Source organism: Panthera uncia (genome assembly GCF_023721935.1).
Source record: "Panthera uncia isolate 11264 chromosome B3 unlocalized genomic scaffold, Puncia_PCG_1.0 HiC_scaffold_1, whole genome shotgun sequence".
NCBI classification, from domain to species: domain Eukaryota; kingdom Metazoa; phylum Chordata; class Mammalia; order Carnivora; family Felidae; genus Panthera; species Panthera uncia.
Window position 1 is genome coordinate 13,257,378 of NW_026057582.1, and position 21,938 is coordinate 13,279,315.

Sequence of the window (21,938 nt, forward strand, 5' to 3'; positions counted from 1 at the left end):
CAGGCGTCATCTTCCCAGAAGGTCACTGTACTGGATTGGAGAAGCAAAGACCTGCTTTGTGCCAGTCCCTGTACCAGGTATGTGGTGATTAAGAAATCTCCTAGGGCAGGGACCCAGCTCCTCTCCCTATGCCCATGGTGCCTTCCCCCAGAGCAGAGCCCCCGGGGAGCTTGGTTTTGCAGTAGCTACAGGATGCTTCCTTTGAGAGCAACACAAAGTAAGGCTTGAAGATCTCTGACTTTGGAGCCGCACAGCCCTTAGGTTCGAAGCCCAGGCTGCTGTTTATAGGACTCCTGCTGTTGAGTACTTTCAGCATTGTAAAAAAAAAAAGGGGGGGGGGGTAGGGTCCCAGCTGGAAGGAAAAGGCAACTCAGCTTAGGAGGGAGCAGTTGAGGGAGGTTCTAAAGCTGTGGGGAGCACGGGTGATGAGCCCGGATGTCGCCATCAGGACACCTGGGTTCTCCTAGCTGTATGCTGTCAGCCTTGAGAGTTCGGATAGGGAGCATTCTTCACGCCTCTGTTTCTTTCTTGTGTAAAACACAAGAAAGCTGTATGGGATGGTCCCTAAGGTCCTCCCAGCTCTGATGAGTTCCACTCAACATTTCAGTTTCACTGGGTATCGTTCTCGGCTTTATTGTCTTTACGATGCCGACTTTCTTCATCGTTTCTAAAACTGCCGCATGTACACCATCCCCTTCTTATAAAAATAACAGCTATCTCTTATTAATGCTGCTCTCGGGTCTCAAAATGTTCTCTCCTGAATATACAAAGATCCAGAGTCCCTGTTCCCAGCACGGATGTTTTAACTGCTCAGGAGGTTATGTAACTAGACTTGTTACACTCCCAGGAGGCAGAGCCGAAACAAATTACACAAAGAGAAGCCATTCCTTATCTGGCCTAGAATGTTCCTCTAGCCAAGAATCCAAGATGATGCTTATATCCCCAAGGGTTAATTTCTTGTTTCTTTTTTCACTGTGCACAATAAATGCCCTGTTTAGCTAGGCTCTACCCCCAGCCCCGCTGTCCATAATGAGCACTCATGTAATCTTAGTTAATAAAGTGAGGATTTATTCAGTTTTCAGTTCTAATAAATAGTCAGCCATTATCTTTGCAATGGGCTCCATGCCCTGGTTAAAAAAAAAAAAAAATGAAATGGTCTCTGTGACCACTGGAAGGAAGAACGTTAAGCTATATTCTTTCCTTGCAAAAAAAAAAAAAGAGCCTGTCCACTACTTGGCTGCAGTTTAAAGGCCTGAAGCTTTCTTCTTACCACGTCGAGGTCCCACAGACACCTTAGCCCAGTATTAGGATCTTAAAAATAAAAGAAAGGAAAAACAAAATGCAGAGAAGCAGACACAGAGAGTAGACCAGGTGATTTCCCCATCCGTCGCACCATGGACATATTCTGCTCTGAAGGAAGCCCAGGGCCCAGGCACCTTCTGAAGCATCCCCACCCCCCTCTTTTCTGAAGGGGCTGGGAAGGGCAGTGGGTCCAGCCATTCAGGGTTCCAGGGGGGAAAATGAGGATTTCTGTTCAGGATTTTTATTTCCAAACGAAGACCAGAGCAGCAGGGAAATAGAAACTTACTTAAACCCCCTTCCCTTAGGCAGTTAAAGCCCTGGAGAAAGGGGAGTAAGACAACCGTGCAATGTCTTAGGCTGCCTCTGGGATTCATTCTCAAGACTGAATTCAGACCTCACAGAATAAAGACAAGGAGAAGGGCCTCGGGCCTCGGTCTGCAGCCCTAGAAGGTGGCTGGCTGCCCAAGGAGAAGAGTTTTCTAAGGCTGGGCCTGCAGAGGGTGACAGGACAACTCCAGAGGGAACCCGCCCCGGCACAGAGCTGAGTTGGTGCCAATCCCCCCATCGTCCACTCTCCTGGCCTCCACGCCTAGCGGCCGCTCCTCACTCCTACCTGTCCCCACTGGTCTCCGCCAACCTGTTGTTCATTATGGCAAAGGCCCCCACCCCCCCTGAGAACTCGTTGTCCCGGGACGGCGCGCTGGCCTGGGGCGGGCAGCCGTTGGCCGTCTCAGACAGCTGCTTCTGGAGGATGGCCAGCGAGACCTTGTTGGCGGCCAAGAAGTCCTTCATGGAGATCATCTCCCCCGAGAGACGCCGCCCGTCCGTGTCGCTGTCCATCACCCCATCCGTGTCTATGGAGATGTTGCCCCGGTCCTGGACGTTGCCCGGCATGACCACGTTCCTCCGGGACCTCAGGAGCCTCCTTTGGCATCGTCGGCAGCACCCGCCATCCATTTTCCTCAGGATCCAGTTCACGGACTGTTTGATGAGGATGGAGATGACATTGAACAAGGAGTAGATGCAGCAGACGCCCATGAGGATGAACATGAAGTTGGCAAAGCGGTAGAGGCCTTGGCTGTCATACTGGGCGTTCTGGCTGCTGACGAGGTCCCCGAAGCCAATGGTGCTGAAGGCCACAAAGCAGAAGTAGAGCGAGTCGAAGTAGCTCCAGCCTTCGATGGAGGTATACATGGCCGACGCACAGCAGGAGATAAGCAGGGAGGCCAGGCACAGGATCAGCATCACGTAGTACACGGAGGGCTTCCAGCCGGCCGAGCTATCCCCCTCGCACCTGCCGGGGGGCTTCAGGCTCTCCCGGGACAGGGCCCCTCGTCTCCGGAGCCGTCGCTGGTGGCACGACTTCATGATGTAGGCAATGACGGTGATGAGGCGCTCCAGGAAGAGGTTGAAGAACAGGATGGTGCTCGCGCACCCAATGAGGCCGTAGAAGATCAGAAAGATTTTTCCTCCCACCGTCGCCGGAGTGGTCATCCCAAACCCTGCGGGAGACAAAAATCAGAGGAGAGAAGAGTGAGGGAGGCCTTTGCTGGGAATGCGGCCAGGGTCTTGGCATAGATGACTGGCCAAGGACCCGAAGAAAGAGTTTCGTAAAAGCACTCGGTCCTAGCCTTTCTAGGAACAAAGGAGAGGACGCTCCCTTCCTTTTGAAGACGCTACGTGTTTCTCTGGAGCTGCCCGGCTGAAAGCGCGTATGGTGCCATCGTACAGATCAGAAAAAGGCATCTCTTCTTCTGGGTGGATACAGTCAGCGAAAAATGGCCGGGCGATGAGAACGCGAGCTGGATTTCAGCCTCCCCTCCCGACCGGGCTGGACGTCCTGTACAGTGCACAGCCTGAGCCACCATACTCAGCAGACATTGTTCAGACAAACAACAGGTCATATGAAGAAAAGGCTCATACAGACTCCTCAGAATTCATTTATTCTACAAATACTTATTCAGTGCCATTCCAGGAACGGGGGATTGAACTCTAAGAAAGCCAGATCTGGTCCCTGCCCACATGGAGCTCTAGCCTAGTGAGGGGATTACTACATCGTATAGGTGTTGTGCTGAAGGAGGTGCAGGGTCCTATGGGAGCGGCTAAGAGGGGGAACCCAGCTCAAGTTTGGGATTCTGAGAAGACTAAGCAGGGATACTTGAAAGCTAAAGAGGAGTTAGGCAGGCAGGGAGGAGTGTGTGTGTGTGTGTGCGTGCGTGTGTGTGTGGTGGTGCTCCAGGCAGAGAAACAGCAAATGCCAGCATACGTAGAAATGAGAAATTTGCTCAAGATTTTTCCATCTTTTATTTTTATTATTTTTTTATGCTTATTTATTTTTAAAGGGGAGAGAGAGTGAGCAAGTGAGCATGAGCAGGGGAGGGGCAGAGAGAAAGAGAAAGAGGGAGACACAGAATCCGAAGCAGGCTCCAGCCTCTGAGCTGTCAGCACAGAGTCCAACACGGGGCCATGAGATCATGAGATCATGGCCTAAGCCGAAGTCAAAAGCTCAACCAACTGAGCCACCCAGGCGCCCCTGTTTTTCCCGTCTTTTAAACAAAATTCTTCAAACACACACCTTATGCTTTGGGAGTGGAAACCGAGGTGTTGGTTTTTATAGTTTGATAAAATAGAAAATGTCTTTCTTGCCTTTGCCTCTGACTGTTCACAATTTCCACCTTCTTGATCTTTCTACCTAGGCACACAGACATGTTACTAAGAATACCAGCTGCAGGACAACGGACATCACTAAGAACAAGGAGAAAAAGAAAGGAGCAGTGATACATTCAGTATTTCTCACTGAGGGGTACCAAGGGTCAGCCCACTTGGAGGGATGTGGAATCCTTCCAAGCAAATGATTCAGTAACCATGAGAAGTCTGATCTGTTTGAAGGGAAGGGCATCAAAGTCTCGGAACACAAATGCCATTCAAAAAGTAAGTACTGAACATGCCTCCCTGGGTGCAGCCTTGTGTTTGAACCAAACCTTCTTGTTTCCATTTTTTCTTTATTATCAGGTTCAGGTTCCTAACCTGAGCCCCATCATTGGGATCTTGAGGACTCATCCCTTATCCTCTTTACGATGACACCCTGCTTGTCCCCAAGCCAGCACTTTTCTTTGTTGCCACAGCTCACCGTGGCTGCCTCCCAGGGCACTCTGGGAAGGGGTCAGATCAGACCTTGCCATGTGTGGGCTTCTGGGGTGATGACCTCCTCCTCTCCTCAGGCAGAGCCAAGGGGGCACCCCTCCCAAACACCTAGCCACATATACTGTGTAACCATCTAGTTTTCCAATTAAATTTGATCTTCCTTCCACAGTATACAAACATCTACAGGAGGGTAGGGTGTTAACAGCCTATAGCCAAGAGACCAGCAGAAGACAGTAAATCTAGCTTTTGAGCTGGATGGGATAGGATGATCTGGTAAGGAAGGATCAAGGGGCCGGGGATACTTTCATGGGGAGTTATAGTTGTGGACCTTAATGGTAGAGAGAAAATTAGACCCTCGTCTCTTCTCTGGGAACTCCTGTTTTCAAAATGAAAGGCCGCCAGCAACTCTTGGTAGTACCGATTTCATTTATTAGATAGCTTCCTTATGTAAAAAAAAAAAATACTTTGCCTTTGCTGTGTGTTCTCTTGTTAGTACCTTTAATTCTTTTGTTTTTAATGTTTATTTATTTTTGAGAAAGAGAGAGAGAGGGAGAGAGAGACAGAGTGTGAGTGGGGGAGGGGCAGAGAGAGCGCGAGACACAGAATTGGAAGCAGGCTCCAGGCTCTGAGCTGTCAGCACAGAGCCTGACACGGGGCTCACAGACCGCGAGATCATGACCTGAGCCGAAGTCAGACACTTAACCACCTGAGCCACTAAAGGCTCCCCTTTAGTACCTTTAATTCTTATCGCTAAGCTCAAATGAGGTGGTTGTAACAGTGGAGAATTAAGAAAAAAAACTTACTGAGTTTAATTTTTTTTAACGTTTATTTTAGAGACAGAGAAAACTTCCTGAGTTTAATGACTGAGCTGAGAGCGATATCCTTCTCTGCCCAGTGCAGAGAACACTGAGGAATCACTGAGGTGTCGAGTAATTAGTTCCTGGTGATCTGAGGGTGTTGGGGCACCTCCTCTGGCCCAGTGAATTCCCAGAAGCAGTAAAGCTTACAAATCTTTCTGTGCTAAGAAGTGAAAATTGAGGGGCGCCTGGGTGGCTCAGTCGGTTAAGTGTCTGACTTGATCTCAGCACAGGTCTTAATCTCAGGGTCGTGAGTTCAAGGTCTGCATTGGGCTCTGTGCTGGTGTGAAGCCTACTTAAGAGAAGGAGGGGGAGGAGGAGGAGGAGGAGGAGGAGGAGGAGGAGGAGGAGGAGGAGAAGGAGAAGAAGGAGGAGAAGGAGGAGAAGGAGGAGAAGGAGGAGAAGGAGGAGAAGGAGGAGAAGGAGGAGGAGGAGGAGGAGGAGGAGAAGGAGGAGAGGAGAAGGAGAGAAGGAGGAGAAGAAAGAAAGAAAGAAAGAAAGAAAGAAAGAAAGAAAGAAAGAAATGAAATGAAATGAAAAATGAAAGCTGGAGCCCCTGCCCCAAAGCTGTAAGGCCAGAGGAGTCTTCGGGATTTCTTCATTGGAGACAGAACTGAGGCAACAAGCAGAAAAAAGAGAAACATTTATCTGGGGGCCTTTTATTGACCCAACAATATTCCAGGAACTGGATAAAGGTATTGAAAATGGGGAAAGCCCAGGAATAACAAGGGAGAGGGAGGTGCTTGCCTCCCTCTGATTATTAATCAGAGAACGTGAGATTTAAGTGGGCAAATGTTTGCTTCTCCAAAATCTTCCTTTCTGATCCCAGAGGTGGCGTAATTATTTTAGTCTTCGAGAGGAGAGAAGTTAAGAGTAGCTCTCAAAGTTTACAGCAGTAATTTATTAAGCACCTGTTAAGTGCAAGGGCCTGCACTAACTGTCTGGGCCACGCAGTGGTGAACTGGAAAAGGTCCTTGACCTCAAGGAGCTTCGCTTCCAGGCTGGGACAAATCAACGGCTATCTACAAAACAAGGCACAGCGAGTCAACGGCCAAAATAAGGCACGACGGAGTTATTATCCCGGCTTTAGGGTCTCGAACGCCACCTCACTTGGGCTGAGTGACGACAATCAGGGGCGTGACTGAAGCCAGGCTAGCAAGCTCGGTAAACTGACTTTTCCAATAAATGACATGTCTAGACGTGTTCCAGGGCTTTAAAATCTCTAGAGTCTATCTTGGTGTTTTTTTTTTTTTAAACATTCAATTTTATTAAAGAATTGATAAGCCATGAGTTTTGATTACCTGCTGTATTGGCTTGATCACAGCCATCTTTTCAATCAGCAAAAATAACAGAAAATGGCATAAGTGGTTGTGTGGGGGAAGCACCAGGAGGCAGCGTTCTACGGTTCGCAGTTAAGAGGTGTTTCCACAGTTTCTATTACTGTCAGAACTTAGAAGTGTGGAAGCTAATTACACAGGCTTTTTCATAGGAAGCCTTCCCCTTTTTTGAGCCCCATAAGGCTGACCATTAGGGATGCCTTGGATTGGGAATAAGAAGCCTCACGGTCCTCCCTGGTGGAGGGAAGAGATAGGAGCATCACCAAAGACCTGCCCTCTGCCAGGTATCACCGGCCCCTTGCACCCTTGCCGGGTGTTGATTATTAGTCTACTCTTCCCATTTGACAGATGAGAAAAAGAAGAATAGAGAAGCTGAGTAACTTGCCGAAAGGCGCAGAGCTGGAATTAGAACCTAGATCTGTTTCGTCTCCCAGGCCTGCGCTCTTTCCACCTGACTGTGCTAAGTGAGTGCAAGCCGCTGTCAGATGTGCGCATCAGGAGTAGCCTTGAGGGAGGGAAATTAACCAAGCGTCTATAGTTCCATGCTTTACGTAGACACCCAGACCACAGTGGCTGCCAAATCTGGTACCCAAATCAGGGGATCGGCTTGCATCAGAAACTGAAACCCTACAATTTTCATTTACTAAAACACATGTTTCTGAATGTTATGTGTGCCTCTTCCAACAAGTGATGTAATTAAGTTGGTTTTAAAAATGTGCTACACCCCATGCATTTTGGTCTCCTTGTATTTCACAGGCACACAAAGGAAACTGATTGTCACAGGTGGTGCTTTTCAATATATAATTTATTCTCTGTGCTTCACGTCTGAGGTCTTCTGATTCAGGTCCAACCCCTGTGTCTGGGAGCACATGAGCTAGCTGACGGGAGGACCAAGGGCTCATGAATTTGGTTTGGAGTCCGAGGAAGCTTGCCTGGAATCTACTTTGGTCTAGCTCCCCTGAACCATTTCAGATCTGCTTTACCGTGACTATAATCCCTAGGGCAGCTGCTGGGACCAAATCAGGCTCTCTGGTGTCCTTGGGGCCAGGAATGAAGCAGCTTGAGACTTCCCGGGTCCCAGTCAACCCCAACAGAGCCCTTCATTTAGACCATGAAGAGAGGAGGGCAGGCCTGCAGTCTCCCAACCTTCTACATATATTCTGTTGACCACCATTCCTTAAAAAAGTTAAGGTAAAAAAGTGAAAAGCTTTGCATTATGATATTTTTCAAACATACACAAAGGTAGGGAGAATTCTAGAATAAACCCTCATTTCCGACTTTGAGCAATTGTCAACATTTTGCCAGGCATGGTTCTCCTATCCCACCCTACCTCCTTTTTCTGTGGGAGTATTTTCAAGGAAATCTCATCACACCATTTCATGCATTAATAATGAAGCATCTGTAACTGACAAGAACTTTATTTTCCCAACATAACCACTATGACATTGTCACACCTGATAAAACTAACACTAATTCCTTAAAACCAAATAATACCCAGGCTATTTTCAAAGTTCTCAAAAATATCTTCTTACAGATCTGTATGAATCAGGATGCTAATAAGATCCAAGCATCGTATCTTTTAAGTCTCCTTTATTCATTGACAGCATCCCTTCCCATTTTTTTTATGCCATTGATTTTTTGGGTACATGTGTCCTGTAGATTTGAATCACAATTCTTTCTAGAAACATTTTTTTTAATGTGTATTATGAGAGTGCCCTCACATGCAGCAGAAAATATCAAACACTGCATGGGGATATATAAATTGGCATAAACTGTCTAGAAAGCAATCTGGGAATGTCTCAGATATCTTAAAAATATTTGCATCTTTTTCTGTTTTTTTTTTTTAAGGAGTATGTCCCAAAAAATATCAGAAATGTGACTCATCAAGTACATTGATGTTCACCATGGCTTTGCTTTTAATAATGAATATTCTTAGCAATCTAAATGTCAGATAATAGGGAAATGACTAAATAAAGTAGCTATTAAAATGAAGCCATTAAAATGACATATACAAAGAGTTTTTAATGACTGGAGAAAATGTTAAGTGGAAAAATGCAGAGCCAAAGTGTGTCTGACGAATGACTCAAGCCTAGTGCATGGGGCATCCTCATTAAATATTTGTTGGATGAGGGAATAAACTTTCTAAACTACTTTTAACCACCTACATATATTACAACGGTGAAGAGACTTTTGGTTGTCAGTAATAGCAAATCATAAATAGAAGTGGCTTAAACATGAAGGGGACATATTATCTCATAGAACATGAAATTTGGAGATGGGCAGCTCCAGGGATTAACTGGGTGTCTTTCCAAATGATCTATGAACCAAGAGCATTTCACTTTTCTGGTTCTGGCCCCATCAACATGTTAGCTAGTTCCTCCCCACCCCCACCCCATGCCAACAGCTTCAGGCATTAACTCCTCACACACTAATGTCCAGAGCCAGAAAATGTTGTGTTCCTGCCTTGTGTATGTCTTTAAAATAGCAGTGAATCCTTTCCAGAAACCCCCTGGCAAAATTCCCATTATATATCATTAGTCAGTACAAACCCACTTCTCAAACCAATTATCTACAAGAGGAACGATTTCCTCTTAGACTGGTCAGGGTTTACCAGAGTTCTCGGGAAAGAGGTGGATCCCAGAACCGACAAGGTCCTGCCACAAACATACACAGAAAAAAAACAACATAAAGAGAAAGAGACAAAATTTTTAATCAGGATATTTCGAGATGGTGATAATTTGGGTGATTCAATTTCTCCTAATCCTTTATATCTTTCATTACTTTTAAACTCAGAAAAATACATTAAATATTCTGGATGCTTCCCTTGAAAGGGAGGCAAACATCTGCCCAAAACCATCATCTCTCTTGATTCATTTTTCTCAATACACTGAGAAAGCAAAGTTCGACTTGCATAAACTTTTCATAATCTTTTTGACTTGGAAATTTTAAGCCTTTTTGTGTGTGTGAGATGAAACTACATAGGGGTTTGTGGGTGTTTTTTAAAAAACACCTTCTGGTTTCAATTGGGATGGAAAGAGGAGGCAAGAACATACCCCATGGATAATGCTTAGGGGGGGTGTGGGGGATGGGAACGGGGTTCCAGTGATGGAAGACTTGGGGTTCTTACCAGGCACAGTCTTTATGCGGATTGGGGAACCACAAGTGTTAGAGCTGAGAGGAACTTCACAGCCTTCTAGTCCAAGCTTTCTGTGTTATAGGTGGGGAAACTGAGGCACCAATAAACCAGGTAATCTTCATGAGGGGCAGAGGCTTGGCTTGAATCCAGGTTCCCCATCCAGATTGCCCTCCCTTACTCTTGTTGCCTGTGGCAAACTGTTTTCTCCAAAGATGATTTTGAGCAAACTGCTCCCATCTCTGTAAGACATGAAGCCTATTTCCCTTCCCCTTGAATTTTGGATGACCTTGAGGTTTGTTCTGGCCAATCATATGGGGTGGAAGTCATGCTGCGCCAGTTCCAGGCTTAGATGGTAAGGAGTCTAGCAGTTTTCTCTTTCTCTCTCTGGACCCCTGAGCCACTGTGTAAAAATGTGACCACTTAGCTGGAGAGAAGGCCCAGCCCTCCCCAGCCACTCTAGTCTCCTCAGATATTGGGTCAATCCATCTTGGGCATTCCAGCCCCAGGCAAGCATGAGATATATCATATCAGCTGGTACCTCATGGAGCCAGAGAACCACCAGTTGGGCCCAGGAGATCCACAGAACCGTGGAAAATGTCCATGGGTGCTGTGTAAGCCATTAATTTGGGGAAGTTATACATAGCAACAGATAATGAAATGTGCTCTCTCTGGGACTTGTGATTTTTTTCAATAAGGCATCTTCTCCCCACTATTTCCAGGCCACTCCAGCTTCTCCCTTCATGTTTCATTGATAATTAGGCATAAGGGATTTCAAGGAGTGTCCCAGCCCTGCAGCCCAGGAATGAATCCCACCTGATCATGGTGAATAATTCTTTTTATATGCTGTTGAATTTGATTTCCTAGTATCTTATTGAGAATTTTTGCATCCATATTGATCAGGGATATTGGCCTGTAGTTCTCTTTTTTTGCTGGGTCTCTGTCTGGTTTGGGAATCAAAGTAATGCTGGCTTCATAGAATGAGTCTGGAAGTTTTCCTTCCCTTTCTATTTTTTGGAACAGCTTGAGGAAGATAGGTATTATCTCTGTTTTAAATGTCTGGTAGACATTTCCCCTGGGAAGCCATCTGGTCCTGGACTCTTATTTGTTGGGAGCTTTTTGATAACTGATTCAATTTCTTTGCTGGTTACGGGTCTGTTCAAGTTTTCTATTTCTTCCTGTTTGAGTTTTGGAAGTGTGTGGGTGCTTAGGAATTTGTCCATTTCTTCCAGGTTGTCCAGTTTGTTGGCATATAATTTTTCATAGTATTCCCTGATAACTGCTTGTATTTCTGAGCGACTGGTTGTAATAACTCAATTTTCATTCATGATTTTATCTATTTGGGTCCTCTCCCCCCCTTTTTTTTTGAGAAGCCTGGCTAGAGGTTTATCAATTTTATTTTTTCAAAAAACCAACTTTTGGTTTCATCGATCTGTTCTACAGTTTTTTTCAGATTCTACATTGTTTATTTCTGCTCTGATATTTATTATTTCTCTTCTTCTGCTGGGTTTGGGGTGTCTTTGCTGTTCTGCTTCTATTTCCTTTAGGTGTGCTGTTAGATTTTGTATTTGGGATTTCTCTTGTTTCTTGAGATAGGCCCGGATTGCAATGTATTTTCCTCCCAGGACTGCCTTCACTGCATCCCAATCCCACTGTTTGGATTGTTGTATTTTCATCTTCATTTGTTTCCATATATTTTTAAATTTCTTCTCTAATTGCCTGGTTGACCCATTCATTCTTTAGTAGGGTGTTATTTAAGCCCCATGCTTTTGGAGGTTTTCCAGACTTTTTCCTGTGGTTGATTTCAAGTTTCATAGCCTTGTGGTCTGAAAGTGTGCATGGTACGATCTCAATTCTTTTATACTTATGAAGGGCTGTTTTGTGACCCAGTATGTGATCTATCTTGGAGAATGTTCCATGTGCACTCGAGAAGAAAGTATATTCTGTTGCTTTGGGATGCAGAGTTCTAAATATATCTGTCAAGTCCATCTGATCCAATGTATCATTCAGGGCCCTTGTTTCTTTATTGATCCTGTGTCTAGATGACCTATCCATTGTTGTAAGTGGAGTATTAAAGTCCCCTGCAATTACCACATTCTTATCAATAAGGTTGCTTACGTTTGTGATTGTTTTATATATTTGGGGGTTCTCGTATTCGGCGCATAGACATTTATAATTGTTAGCTCTTCCTGATGGATAGACCCTGTAATTATTATATAACGCCCTTCTTCATCTCTTGTTACAGCCTTTAATTTAAAGTCTAGTTTGTCTGATATAAGTATGGATACTCCATCCTTCTTTTGACTTCCAGTAGCAAGGAGTGTCAAGAGGAGGTCTGCACGGGGTTTGGAATTTAATGGAAATTCCACTTGCAAATGGAGTAAGCTATTGAGCCTGTGTGATATGAAGGAACAGACACCAGCTGAGGGCACTGGAGGGGTGGGATAAAGAGGGCACTGTACTGTTGATACATATTTGGATGTTTTCCAGCTTGGGGCTATTATGAGTAGTATTTCTACAAACACTCTGGTGCAGGTCTTTTGGTGAAATATGTACACATTTGTCTTGGATACCTATACTCAGGTGTGGGAGTGAGGACTCACAGGATATCATATGTTCAGCAAAGTGGATGCCCTGATTTACCCTGCCTTCATCAAGATTTGAGGGTCCAAGTTTCTTCATATTCTTGCCAATATTCTTGTGGGTACATAGTGGTCTTAATTAGCATTTCCTTGACATCTATTAAGTTGAGCCTCTTTTCATATGTTTTGTGGTCATTTGGGCATCCTTTTTAGTGCCTGTTCAATTATTTTGCCCATTTCCTTTTTTCTTGTTGAATTTTAGGTGACAGAAACAATGAAGGTCTAGGCCTTGAGCACTGCCTAAAGGGTTCCAGATTTGGTTGATGAATTTACTGCCCCATCTAAGCAAGAGCGTTGGTTCACACAACCTGTCTGGCCAACCTTATCTTGCACAGCACCCATTTCTCCAGTGGAGAATTGTTTCTAACGTTTCCTGTGCTAGCCAATATTCCCTATGGCGCACATTTTGATAACAATATTTATAGTGCTTAATAGTGACTTCTGGAATAGATACTCCCATTGATGGCTAACTGCTGCCAGGGTATACGCTGAAGTTAACTTACACAAACACAAACTTACCTGTTAATAATGAAGTGTTTTATGGTAAGTGACCACTCAGACAATATAACAGCAGAAAATACTCATGTTAACACCCTGTGAAAATTTCCATCTGACAAAACCAGGGTTGGGACCCTAAATTGGAAACTCTGGCTGTGCACCAGATGCTGACACACTCTGTGTGAAATAAACAATTTCCATTCACCTCACACTTGAGGAACTCCTTGCACACTGGTAAATCTAAGGCAAAGGTACTAGCTAATCAACTCAGAATCCTTTTTCAAGACCTTCTACAACTTTTTTCTTTTCTTTTTTTTTTAAGTAGGCTTCATACCCAGCACTGAGCCCACGCAGGGCCCAAAGTGGCGCCCAACACAGAACCCAGCGCAGGGCTTGAACTCATGACCCTGAGATCAAGACCAGGGCTGAGATCAAGAGTTGGATGCTTAACCAACTGAGCTACCCAGGCACCTGCAGACCTTCTACAACTTTTAAAAGTCATTCCTTTCCCATCCCAAATACCATTGTGGAGTTCCTCAAGATTGAATTCTGCCAAGAGACAGAATTTCATTTTGGCTTGATAGGATTTCACACTGGATCATGTTTGGGTTCACCATAACCTCTCTTACACAAACCAAAAAAAGCAGTCCCTACTAATTATTAAAATCATGCTAAGAATGTCTCTCCTTTGGCCTGGTTCTTTCTTCACAAACCACCACTGGAAAATTACCCAGAACAAACAATGGGATGTAAAACTAGCTTTGTCTGGCCTGTATGAGTTTTCCTCCATAGTCCAGTAATATGCCCTGTGGATCCTATGTGCATAATGAATCAGGTCTGCTCAGTACAGCTTCAGGCCTGCAGGAGAAAAGCTGCCCCCAGGAGGGGCATGGAAGGCCCTTCGATTCCATCCAGGTGCAGGTACCCAAGCCCTGACTTCTCTCACCTAGTTGGAAATGAGCTGGAGGAGTAAGTGAAAAGATCAGGTAAGTGAACAGATACTTACTGGATGGTCATATGGGTAAAACCTTGTCTTAGCAACTTATACTGAATGTTGAGAAGATTGGACCCCATCCCTTTAGAGAAAGAAAGTACTGCATGCTAGTAATTTTTTAAAGAACACTTCAGGGAGGGGCGCCTGTCTCACTCAGTGGGTAGAGCATGTGACTCTTGATCTCAGGGTTGTGAGTTCAAGCCCCCCAATGGGCATGGAGCCTACTTAAAAACAAAACAAAACAAAACAAAACAAAACAAAACAAAACAAAACAAAACAAAACAAAACCACTTCAGGGAGTACCAGAGTGGTGATGGATGTCCCTTCAAAGAAACTTGGGGTAATGAGAAACTGAGACAAACAAGTATGGTAGGATGTGTGTACAAGGACACGTGGAGGGAGAGGCACGTACACTGTGTGAAGAGATGGTGGTCATCCATACGTCACAGGTTATCAAAAGTGTGCATCAAGCTTTATGAGTCTTTTTTTTTCCCTTTTCTATTTTTTTTATTTGTGGGGGGAAGGGCAGAGATGGGGAGAGAGAGAATCCCAAGCAGGCTCCACACTCAGTGAGGACCCCGACACAGGGCTCTATCTCACGACCCTGGGATCATGACCTGAGCCAAAAATCAAGAGTCGGAGGCTCAACCCAGGTGCTCCCAGTTTTATGAGTCTTCTAAAGAAAATACTTAAAGCAGGGGTTTATGAGGGTCAAGTGTTCACAATCATTACTTCCTCTTGGACTATTTCTAGATGTTGAGGAAAGGACCATTGGAGGCAAGTGCTGACATGACAGTCAAATAAGGCAATACTGTCATATTTTATTAGGTAGTGCACACTGAGCCAAGAACGTGCGAAGTGGGGTGGGTGCTTAGAAGATAGTTTCTGCCCTCCAGGAGCATCAAACCTGGTCCAGGAGATTAAGTACTAAAAGAACACACAAGACGGAAACCTGCACTAGGTTTTTTATTAAATCAAGTAAACTCCTTTTCTGAGCCACCTGCAAACAACATAAAAGTCAAATGGAAAACTTCCATCAAGCTTCAGGGAGGTTGGAGGGTCTAATCACACCTTTATTTACAGTGTGAAAATTAACTGAGGGGTGAATAAGGCAGAAGCAAACCACAGTCACTTTGGACAAAAGTCATGAACTTTCAGTACACGTGAAAAGTCCCTGAGGAGCTTGTTAAAAACTGGGGATTTTCAGGCCTCACCCTCAGAGATTCTGATTCAGGAGGTTGAATGGGGGGAGAAAACCTGCATTTTAAGCTAGTTCCCAGAGTGATTTTGATACAAGGACCACAGACCCCACTCAGGGAGACACCACTAGCTGGGGTCAGAGCACAGGGCTATAAGGGTTGGAAACAAAGGTCATGTCTGCTTGGGGAAGATTCTAAGGTAGGGCCCCCCCCACCCTGGCCGCCGCAAATCAGTGAAGTATTGATATGATACTTCCAGGGTCCTAGAGGCAAAGGCAACTCTTAATTTCTTTGGTGTATCAATCAATATATGATGCAGAAAACATTTCAGATGGTACACTATAGCAGAATGAGCTGTCTTCAGAAGACACAGCTCCTGTGGGATAACTGTGGTGCCAGGACCACAGCAGAGATGAAGACAGCTCTCTCCTTCCCTTGGATGAGAAGGGCTTCCAAAATAATCAAGGACTTTCTACTTCCTACATTACCTATGGTGACGAATGCAACAAAGAGAAGGGAGAGAGAGGTACTTCCTTCCCAGCAAATCCATTTCTGGAACGGAACCAGGTGGGTGCTGGCTTATTTTTGTGAAGTGAGATTTTGGGTTATTTGGGTTGGAGAGTGGGGAGGAGGAGATGCTGGAGGGCGACTGAGGGCCGAGGTGGGCATTGGTTCTAGATCAGCTTTCTGCCTGGCCATTTGCTGAGCACCTGCTGGCATGGGGTCCACCTGGGTAAAGGAACAAGGGGGTTCTAGGCAGTGCATCTTGACTGTGGCATTGAACCATTGGTACCAGAACTACCCAAGGAGCTTGTGAGATAAGGAATCCCTGAGCCTTACCTACTGGGTCAGCATCCCAGTTTTCTGTCTGGATAGCGATGATTACCCTAGAGCTAGAGAATCACTGTTCTACAGTTTTCCACTCAAGACAGGATCGCTCAGTGATGTAACAGGACCAAAGAAGGCCTAGCAATAATGTGCTGCTTTGGGAAGTTGATAACTGCACTTCTCATTTCCAGTTACACAGTTCATAGCTCCACCGTCCGCGGTGAGAAAAGCAATGGAAATACTGATTTTAGGAACTGCCTCCTTTGTTCTACGACCTAGTGGTTCATGAGTGCTGCATGAGGGTTAACCCCTCTGGGTCCTTAAGAACAAGGCCATCTGACTGTTTATTCCAGATCCTCAAGCAGGCAGATTAATGTCATATGAGGATGTTGGTGATGATGGTGGTTTACATGTCTGAAGCAACCCATTCTGAGCCAGGCACTATGCTTAGTGCTTTACACGAACTCATTTCCTCCATCCTCATGCCAACCTTGCAAAGTAGGAATATTACATACCCCTCTTTTAAATTATTTTTATTTCTTATTTATTTATATATTTATTTTGAGAGAGCAAGCGAGCGAGCGAGCTGGGGAGGGGCAGAGAGAGAGAGGAAGAGAGAATCCCTCTGTCAGCACAGAGCCTGACATGGGGCTCGATCTCACGAACCATGAGGTCATGACCTGAGCCAAAATCCAGAGTCAAATGCTTAACTGACTGAGCCACCCAGGTGCCCCTATGTCCCCCCTCTTGCACATGAGAATCTGAAGTACACGGAGATGACAAAACTCGTTTGCAGTCATGGAGCTGGCTAGTTAGGGCCCTGGGTTCTAGTCCAGACTATTAATAACTTAAGTGTGTGATGGTACAACTTATTCTGGTTGTCCCTTTGGTAAAACGAGGACGGGGTGGCCCAGATGAACTCTAGGGACATTGAGATTCCAATATTCTGTGACTCGGGTGTGCAGAGCATGAATCAGGGCTCATTCTGTGTATCTGATCATCCCAGGAATCTGGGGAGAGCCCACCATGTATGTCCCAGGCCCTCCTTCTACAGGCCAGGCAGGTGAAGCTCTCGTCTGCGTGAAAAACATCTCTCTCTGCAACGTTTCTCAACTACAAAGACATCGCAGGCTAATTTAAAGCATTTTGCAAAGGGCATCCTGGGTGGCTCGGTCCGTTAAGTGACTCTTGATTTTGGCTCAGGTCATGGTCTCACGGTTGGTGAGATTGAGCCCCTGCATCAGGCTCTGCGATGACAGTGTGGAGCCCGCTTGGGACTCACTCACACACTCTCTCTCTCTCTCTCTCTCTCTCTCTGCCCCTCCCCCACTCATTTTCTCTCTTTTCTCTCTCTCTCAAAAATAAACATTAAAAAAATTTAAAGCATTTTGCAAAACAGCCAGGGAACTGAAGGGAAACAACATTTCAGCAGCCAGTTACTGCTATGGATGCAAAAGTTAGGGGTTCTCAGGTTCAGGATATATTTGGAATTTGCTATTTTTAGGGCTACTCCTCTCTCATTTCGTTAACAGTAAAGCATCTTTGACAAAAGATGGTATCATCTGTAGTAAAGATTAAACTATTTTCCAGGTAATTTCTGAACTAGGGGATGTTTCTAGCCTCCTGGACCATAAGTAGTTTACAAGTCAAAAATGAGTGACTACCCTCCTGCCTATAAAAGCTGAAAACTGGGATGTGACACGTATGGATTCTTTAAATCATTTGCGTTATTACCAACCACAGTAAGTTCTGTGCTCAGAAGGTAACAGAAATTAGCCTCACGGGAGTCAGAAGACATCAGCGCCTGAAGAGGAATCTGACGAATTTCGTTTCTCTGAGAGAACATTGAGTCATGGGGGCAATCAGCTCTGTGTTTTATGCTTTCTCGAGCCCTTTTCCTCCTCTCAAACACTGAGCTAGTATGAAGGCTGGAATAAATGCTGTCACTAATTCTGAGTCTGCCCTCATTTAAAAGGGTGGGGGGGGGGGATCATTTGATTTACTCATCTCAGGTAGGTGTCCTAATTCCAGTGCTTAACTTTTAAATTATGAAACTGCTCCTTAAAAGCAAGTGCCTATAATCACGTTCTCTCTTGAACAAAACTGTCCTCCCCCAGACTCTGAAGAAATGGTTCAATTAAGCAGAATGTTACTACAATGACATCACGGAACTACTCACAGGTCCCTCTTCTTCGGCATGAAGGAGAGGATCTGGACATTTTGAGGGGTTACGAAATATCTGCATTTTAATGGGCATCTGGAGGAAGCACAGGTCAATCTGACTGCCTTTTTGAATTGCTTGCTGCAGACGAGAGGGAGGTCAGGCTTCTCCAGAGAGGTGGCAGTGGGGATACACCACGGACGAAGCTCACGTCTTCTGCCTAACCCAAGAGGCTCCCAGCTCCCCTTCTCAACTTCGTGGGATCCCAGTGCTTCCAGAAATCCAGTCTGAAAGCCAAAGACCTACAGAATATTGGTGGCTCTCTCATCTGTTATGGTTTTACTAAGATGAATGAAACAATAAGGACGAAGCACGGCCTGGGCATACTACATCATATGAGATTGAAGAAATATATGTGTTATTCGTAATATCGGGACATGCTCTCCCTAGTCTGGAGTTCGCTACAAACTCTTGAAACTTCCTGTGTGTTATGGACCGATGTTCATGGACCTGCCAATTCATATGTCGAAACCCTCCTCCCCAGTGGCATGTACTAGGAGGTGGGGCTTGGGGGAGGTGAACAGGATTAGACAGGGTCATGACAGTGGAGTCCTTATGATGGGATCAGTGCTCTTCTACGAGTCACCAGGGAGAGAGTGCCTGCTTTCTCTGCGCTCGGCCGTGTGAGGGTACACCCAGAAGTCAGCAGTCTGAAAACCGAAAGAGGTCTCTCACCCCAAACCCAACCTGATCTCAACTTCTGGCCTCCAAACTGTGTGAAATAAATTTCTGACGATTATTAGTCACCCAGTCTATGGTATTTGTTACAGCAGCCTACGACAGCATGTTACTCTTTTTTTTTTAATTTTTTTTAATGTTTATTTATTTTTGAGAAAGAGAGAGAGCGCGAGTGGAGGAGGGGCAGAGAGAGAGGGAGACACAGAATCTGAAACTGGCTCCAGGCTCTGAGCTGTCAGCACAGAGCCCAATGCGGGGCTCGAACCCACGAACCGTGAGATCATGACCTGAGCCGAAGTCGGACGCTTAACCAACTGAGCCACCCAGGCGCCCCAACAGCATGTTACTCTTACGTCACCTTGCATTACCTAGAATCTCCTAGAAACGTTAGGCAAACATCTTTATATTTGCTATGAGAATTAGCTCTTGCTCTAGGGAACCAAAGCTCCCTAGAGAAAATGGAAGTGCTTCTTTCCTTGTCTCCCTTCTTTCTTTCTCTTGTGGCCTCCTTCGTCCCTTCCTCCCTCCCCTCCTTTCTTCCATTTCTTTAAAAGAGTCTTTGGAGACACTCAAACCTCATTCTTTTTAGAGGCACCTTCCTGGCTGTATCTACATGATACAATCATTTTTCTGTAATAAACTATTCTTTGAGGGGGCTCGATGGAGGCCTTTTCTTAAAAACATCTCATTCTGATATTATTAATTCCAGAAAGCAGTTATAACTTTCTTTTGCCCAAAGCTAGTAGAGAACCCATTTCAGAAAGCATTGTGGCATTTGCGGCACAAATGGAATTGGTATAATAATTCAACTGCCAGAAGAAATGTTTGAAAATACTGTTACGCAATGGTACGTTAGCTAGTCATCGGGAAAGAAAGGGCTGATTCATTAGGATTTATTTTTCCATTGAAGGGACAACACCGAAGACAGACACCTCCCATGAACTCCCGGCTATAAAGCCCAAACATGAGGGTCTTTTTAGGAAGTTAAAAAATGGAAGTATGAAGATGGGGGTGCCTGGATGGCTCGGTCGGTTAAGCATCTGACTCTTGGTTTCAGCTCAGGTCGCAATCTCACCTTTTGTGAGTTCTAGCCCCCCACTGGGCTCTGTCGGACAGTGCAGAGCATGCTTGGGATTTTCTCTCTCTCTCTCTGCCCTTCCCCGCCTGCCTGCCTCCTTCTCTCTCTCTCTCTCTCTCTCTCTCTCTCAAAATAAATAAATGAACTTAAAAATTTTTTAATTAAAATATTTTTAAAAATGGAAGTATGAAGAGTTAGCAAGTCTGAGATGCCCAGTGCAAACCAGAATTCAGGTTCACCCCGGATCTGCTGTGTTGCCTGTCAACCACACTGTTAATGCTGAAGTGGGATCTGGTGGCAAAAACCTGTGGCTGGAGAAGGACCAAGTCGCTGTCATCCACTGGCGAATGGTGTAAGGGATGAGCAGAAACACATTCAGACAGAAAGCATTTAGGGCACGGTTTAAAGCCTACACTTTATCTCAGTGACTCTCCTGAGTATACTCTCACTGGAGGCTTTCACGAGGTAACGCAGAAGGATTTTCTTCTGATGACGTCGTATCTAGTTTTAGGCAGAATAGGCTCTACAATGAATGTTGACCTAATCTGCCCCTTTCCCCCTTAAAATGTTTTTTTTCCCCCTCTACCTTTCTCTTCTCTCCAACGTGCATCCAAAGTGTTCCTTCTCCTTGATAGGTCATCTGTGTTCTTCGTCTCTACTGACTTATTCGTTGGACAAACCACAACTAAGCAGCATGTGCTATGCACTCACCTAATTGTTATCCATAAATAAGACATCAGCTCCCAGTTTCCTTCAACTATATTTCTTCCAGAGGTTAACGCTTTCTTTCTTCACCAGCTTCTGCTTTCTTGCCATTTTTTCATATGTTTATTGGCCTCTTATTTTTCTTCACTGGTAAATTCCTATTCATGTCTAGTCCATTTTCTGATGATAATACTTGTTTTTTTCCTATTGATTTGTAAGAGCTCTTTATGTATTTTGAGAAAATGAACTTGTCATCTTGTATATATGCTGAAATATTTTTCCCAATTTATGCCTGACTTTTAGTTTTACATAAATGTTTTGTTGCTTTGCCAAAGTTTAATATTTATGTAGGCAAAGCCATTGGTTTCCACCAATTTTCTTTTGTGGCTTTTGTCTTTGGGAGTCATGGAGGGAAAAGTCCTCCAGAAATATACTAGTATTCACTTATGGCTCTAATTTTTAAAAGCAATTTAATAATTAACGCCTTTCCAACTGCAGGGATCTAAAATTTTAAAAATAGTTTTTCTCAGCACCATTTATAGTTGAAATTTGTATTGAGATAATCGCAGATTTATAAGCAATTATAAGAAATAACACAGAGAGTCTAGTTACACTTTACCCAGTTTCCCCCAATGCTAATATTTTGTAAAACTACAGTGAATATCATGAGCAGGATGCTGACATTGATTCAATCCACTGGTCTTATATTCTCCCCCATTTACACGTGTGTGTGTGTGTGTGTGTGTGTGTGTGTGTGTGTGTTTAGTTCTATAAAACTTTGTCACACGTGTAGATTCTTCAGAACCATTTTTAAATAGTCTTGTCTTTCTCTACTCTCTTGAAATGCCATTCAAAAAATTTATTATTATTTTTTTAAGTAGGCTCCATACCCAACATGGGGCTTGAACTCATGACCCTGAGATCAAGAGTCGCACGCTCTACCAACTGAGCCAATCAGGTGCCCTTTGACATGCCACTTTTATCAAAGGCAAATTTGTTATATTTGGCTCTGGATTCTGTATTTTTGTCCCATTGATCTGTCTGTTCCTGCTGGGACTGGTACCAAAAATCTAAACAGTTCCCTTTGAATATCTGTGAAAACTCTGCTTTCTTCTCTTCTCTTCCTGCTCCTTTCTCCTTTTTCTTTTCAAAACTTCCCAGCTTATTTATGTTCCAATTTTCCTGACGAGCTTTAGAATAATTTGGTTAAGTTCCAGAAAAGATCTTTGGATTTTGATTGGAGTCGCCTTATATTTAGAGACTAATTTGTGGAGAAATGACATCCTTACCAAATTGAGTTTTTCCACCAGGAACACAGTGTA

General features: G+C 44.6%; 1 protein-coding gene across 1 annotated transcript in view; it reads right to left on the reverse strand.

The window, feature by feature from the left end:
- Positions 1–1,051: 1,051 nt before the first annotated feature.
- KCNK13 (potassium two pore domain channel subfamily K member 13) overlaps positions 1,052–21,938 on the reverse strand; it is a 106,586-nt gene continuing 85,699 nt past the window's right edge. The window contains exon 2 of the mRNA XM_049612335.1: positions 1,052–2,804. Within this exon, the coding sequence (XP_049468292.1) occupies positions 1,912–2,804 (893 nt within the window). The 3' untranslated portion in view covers positions 1,052–1,911. The remainder of the gene's footprint in view (positions 2,805–21,938) is intronic.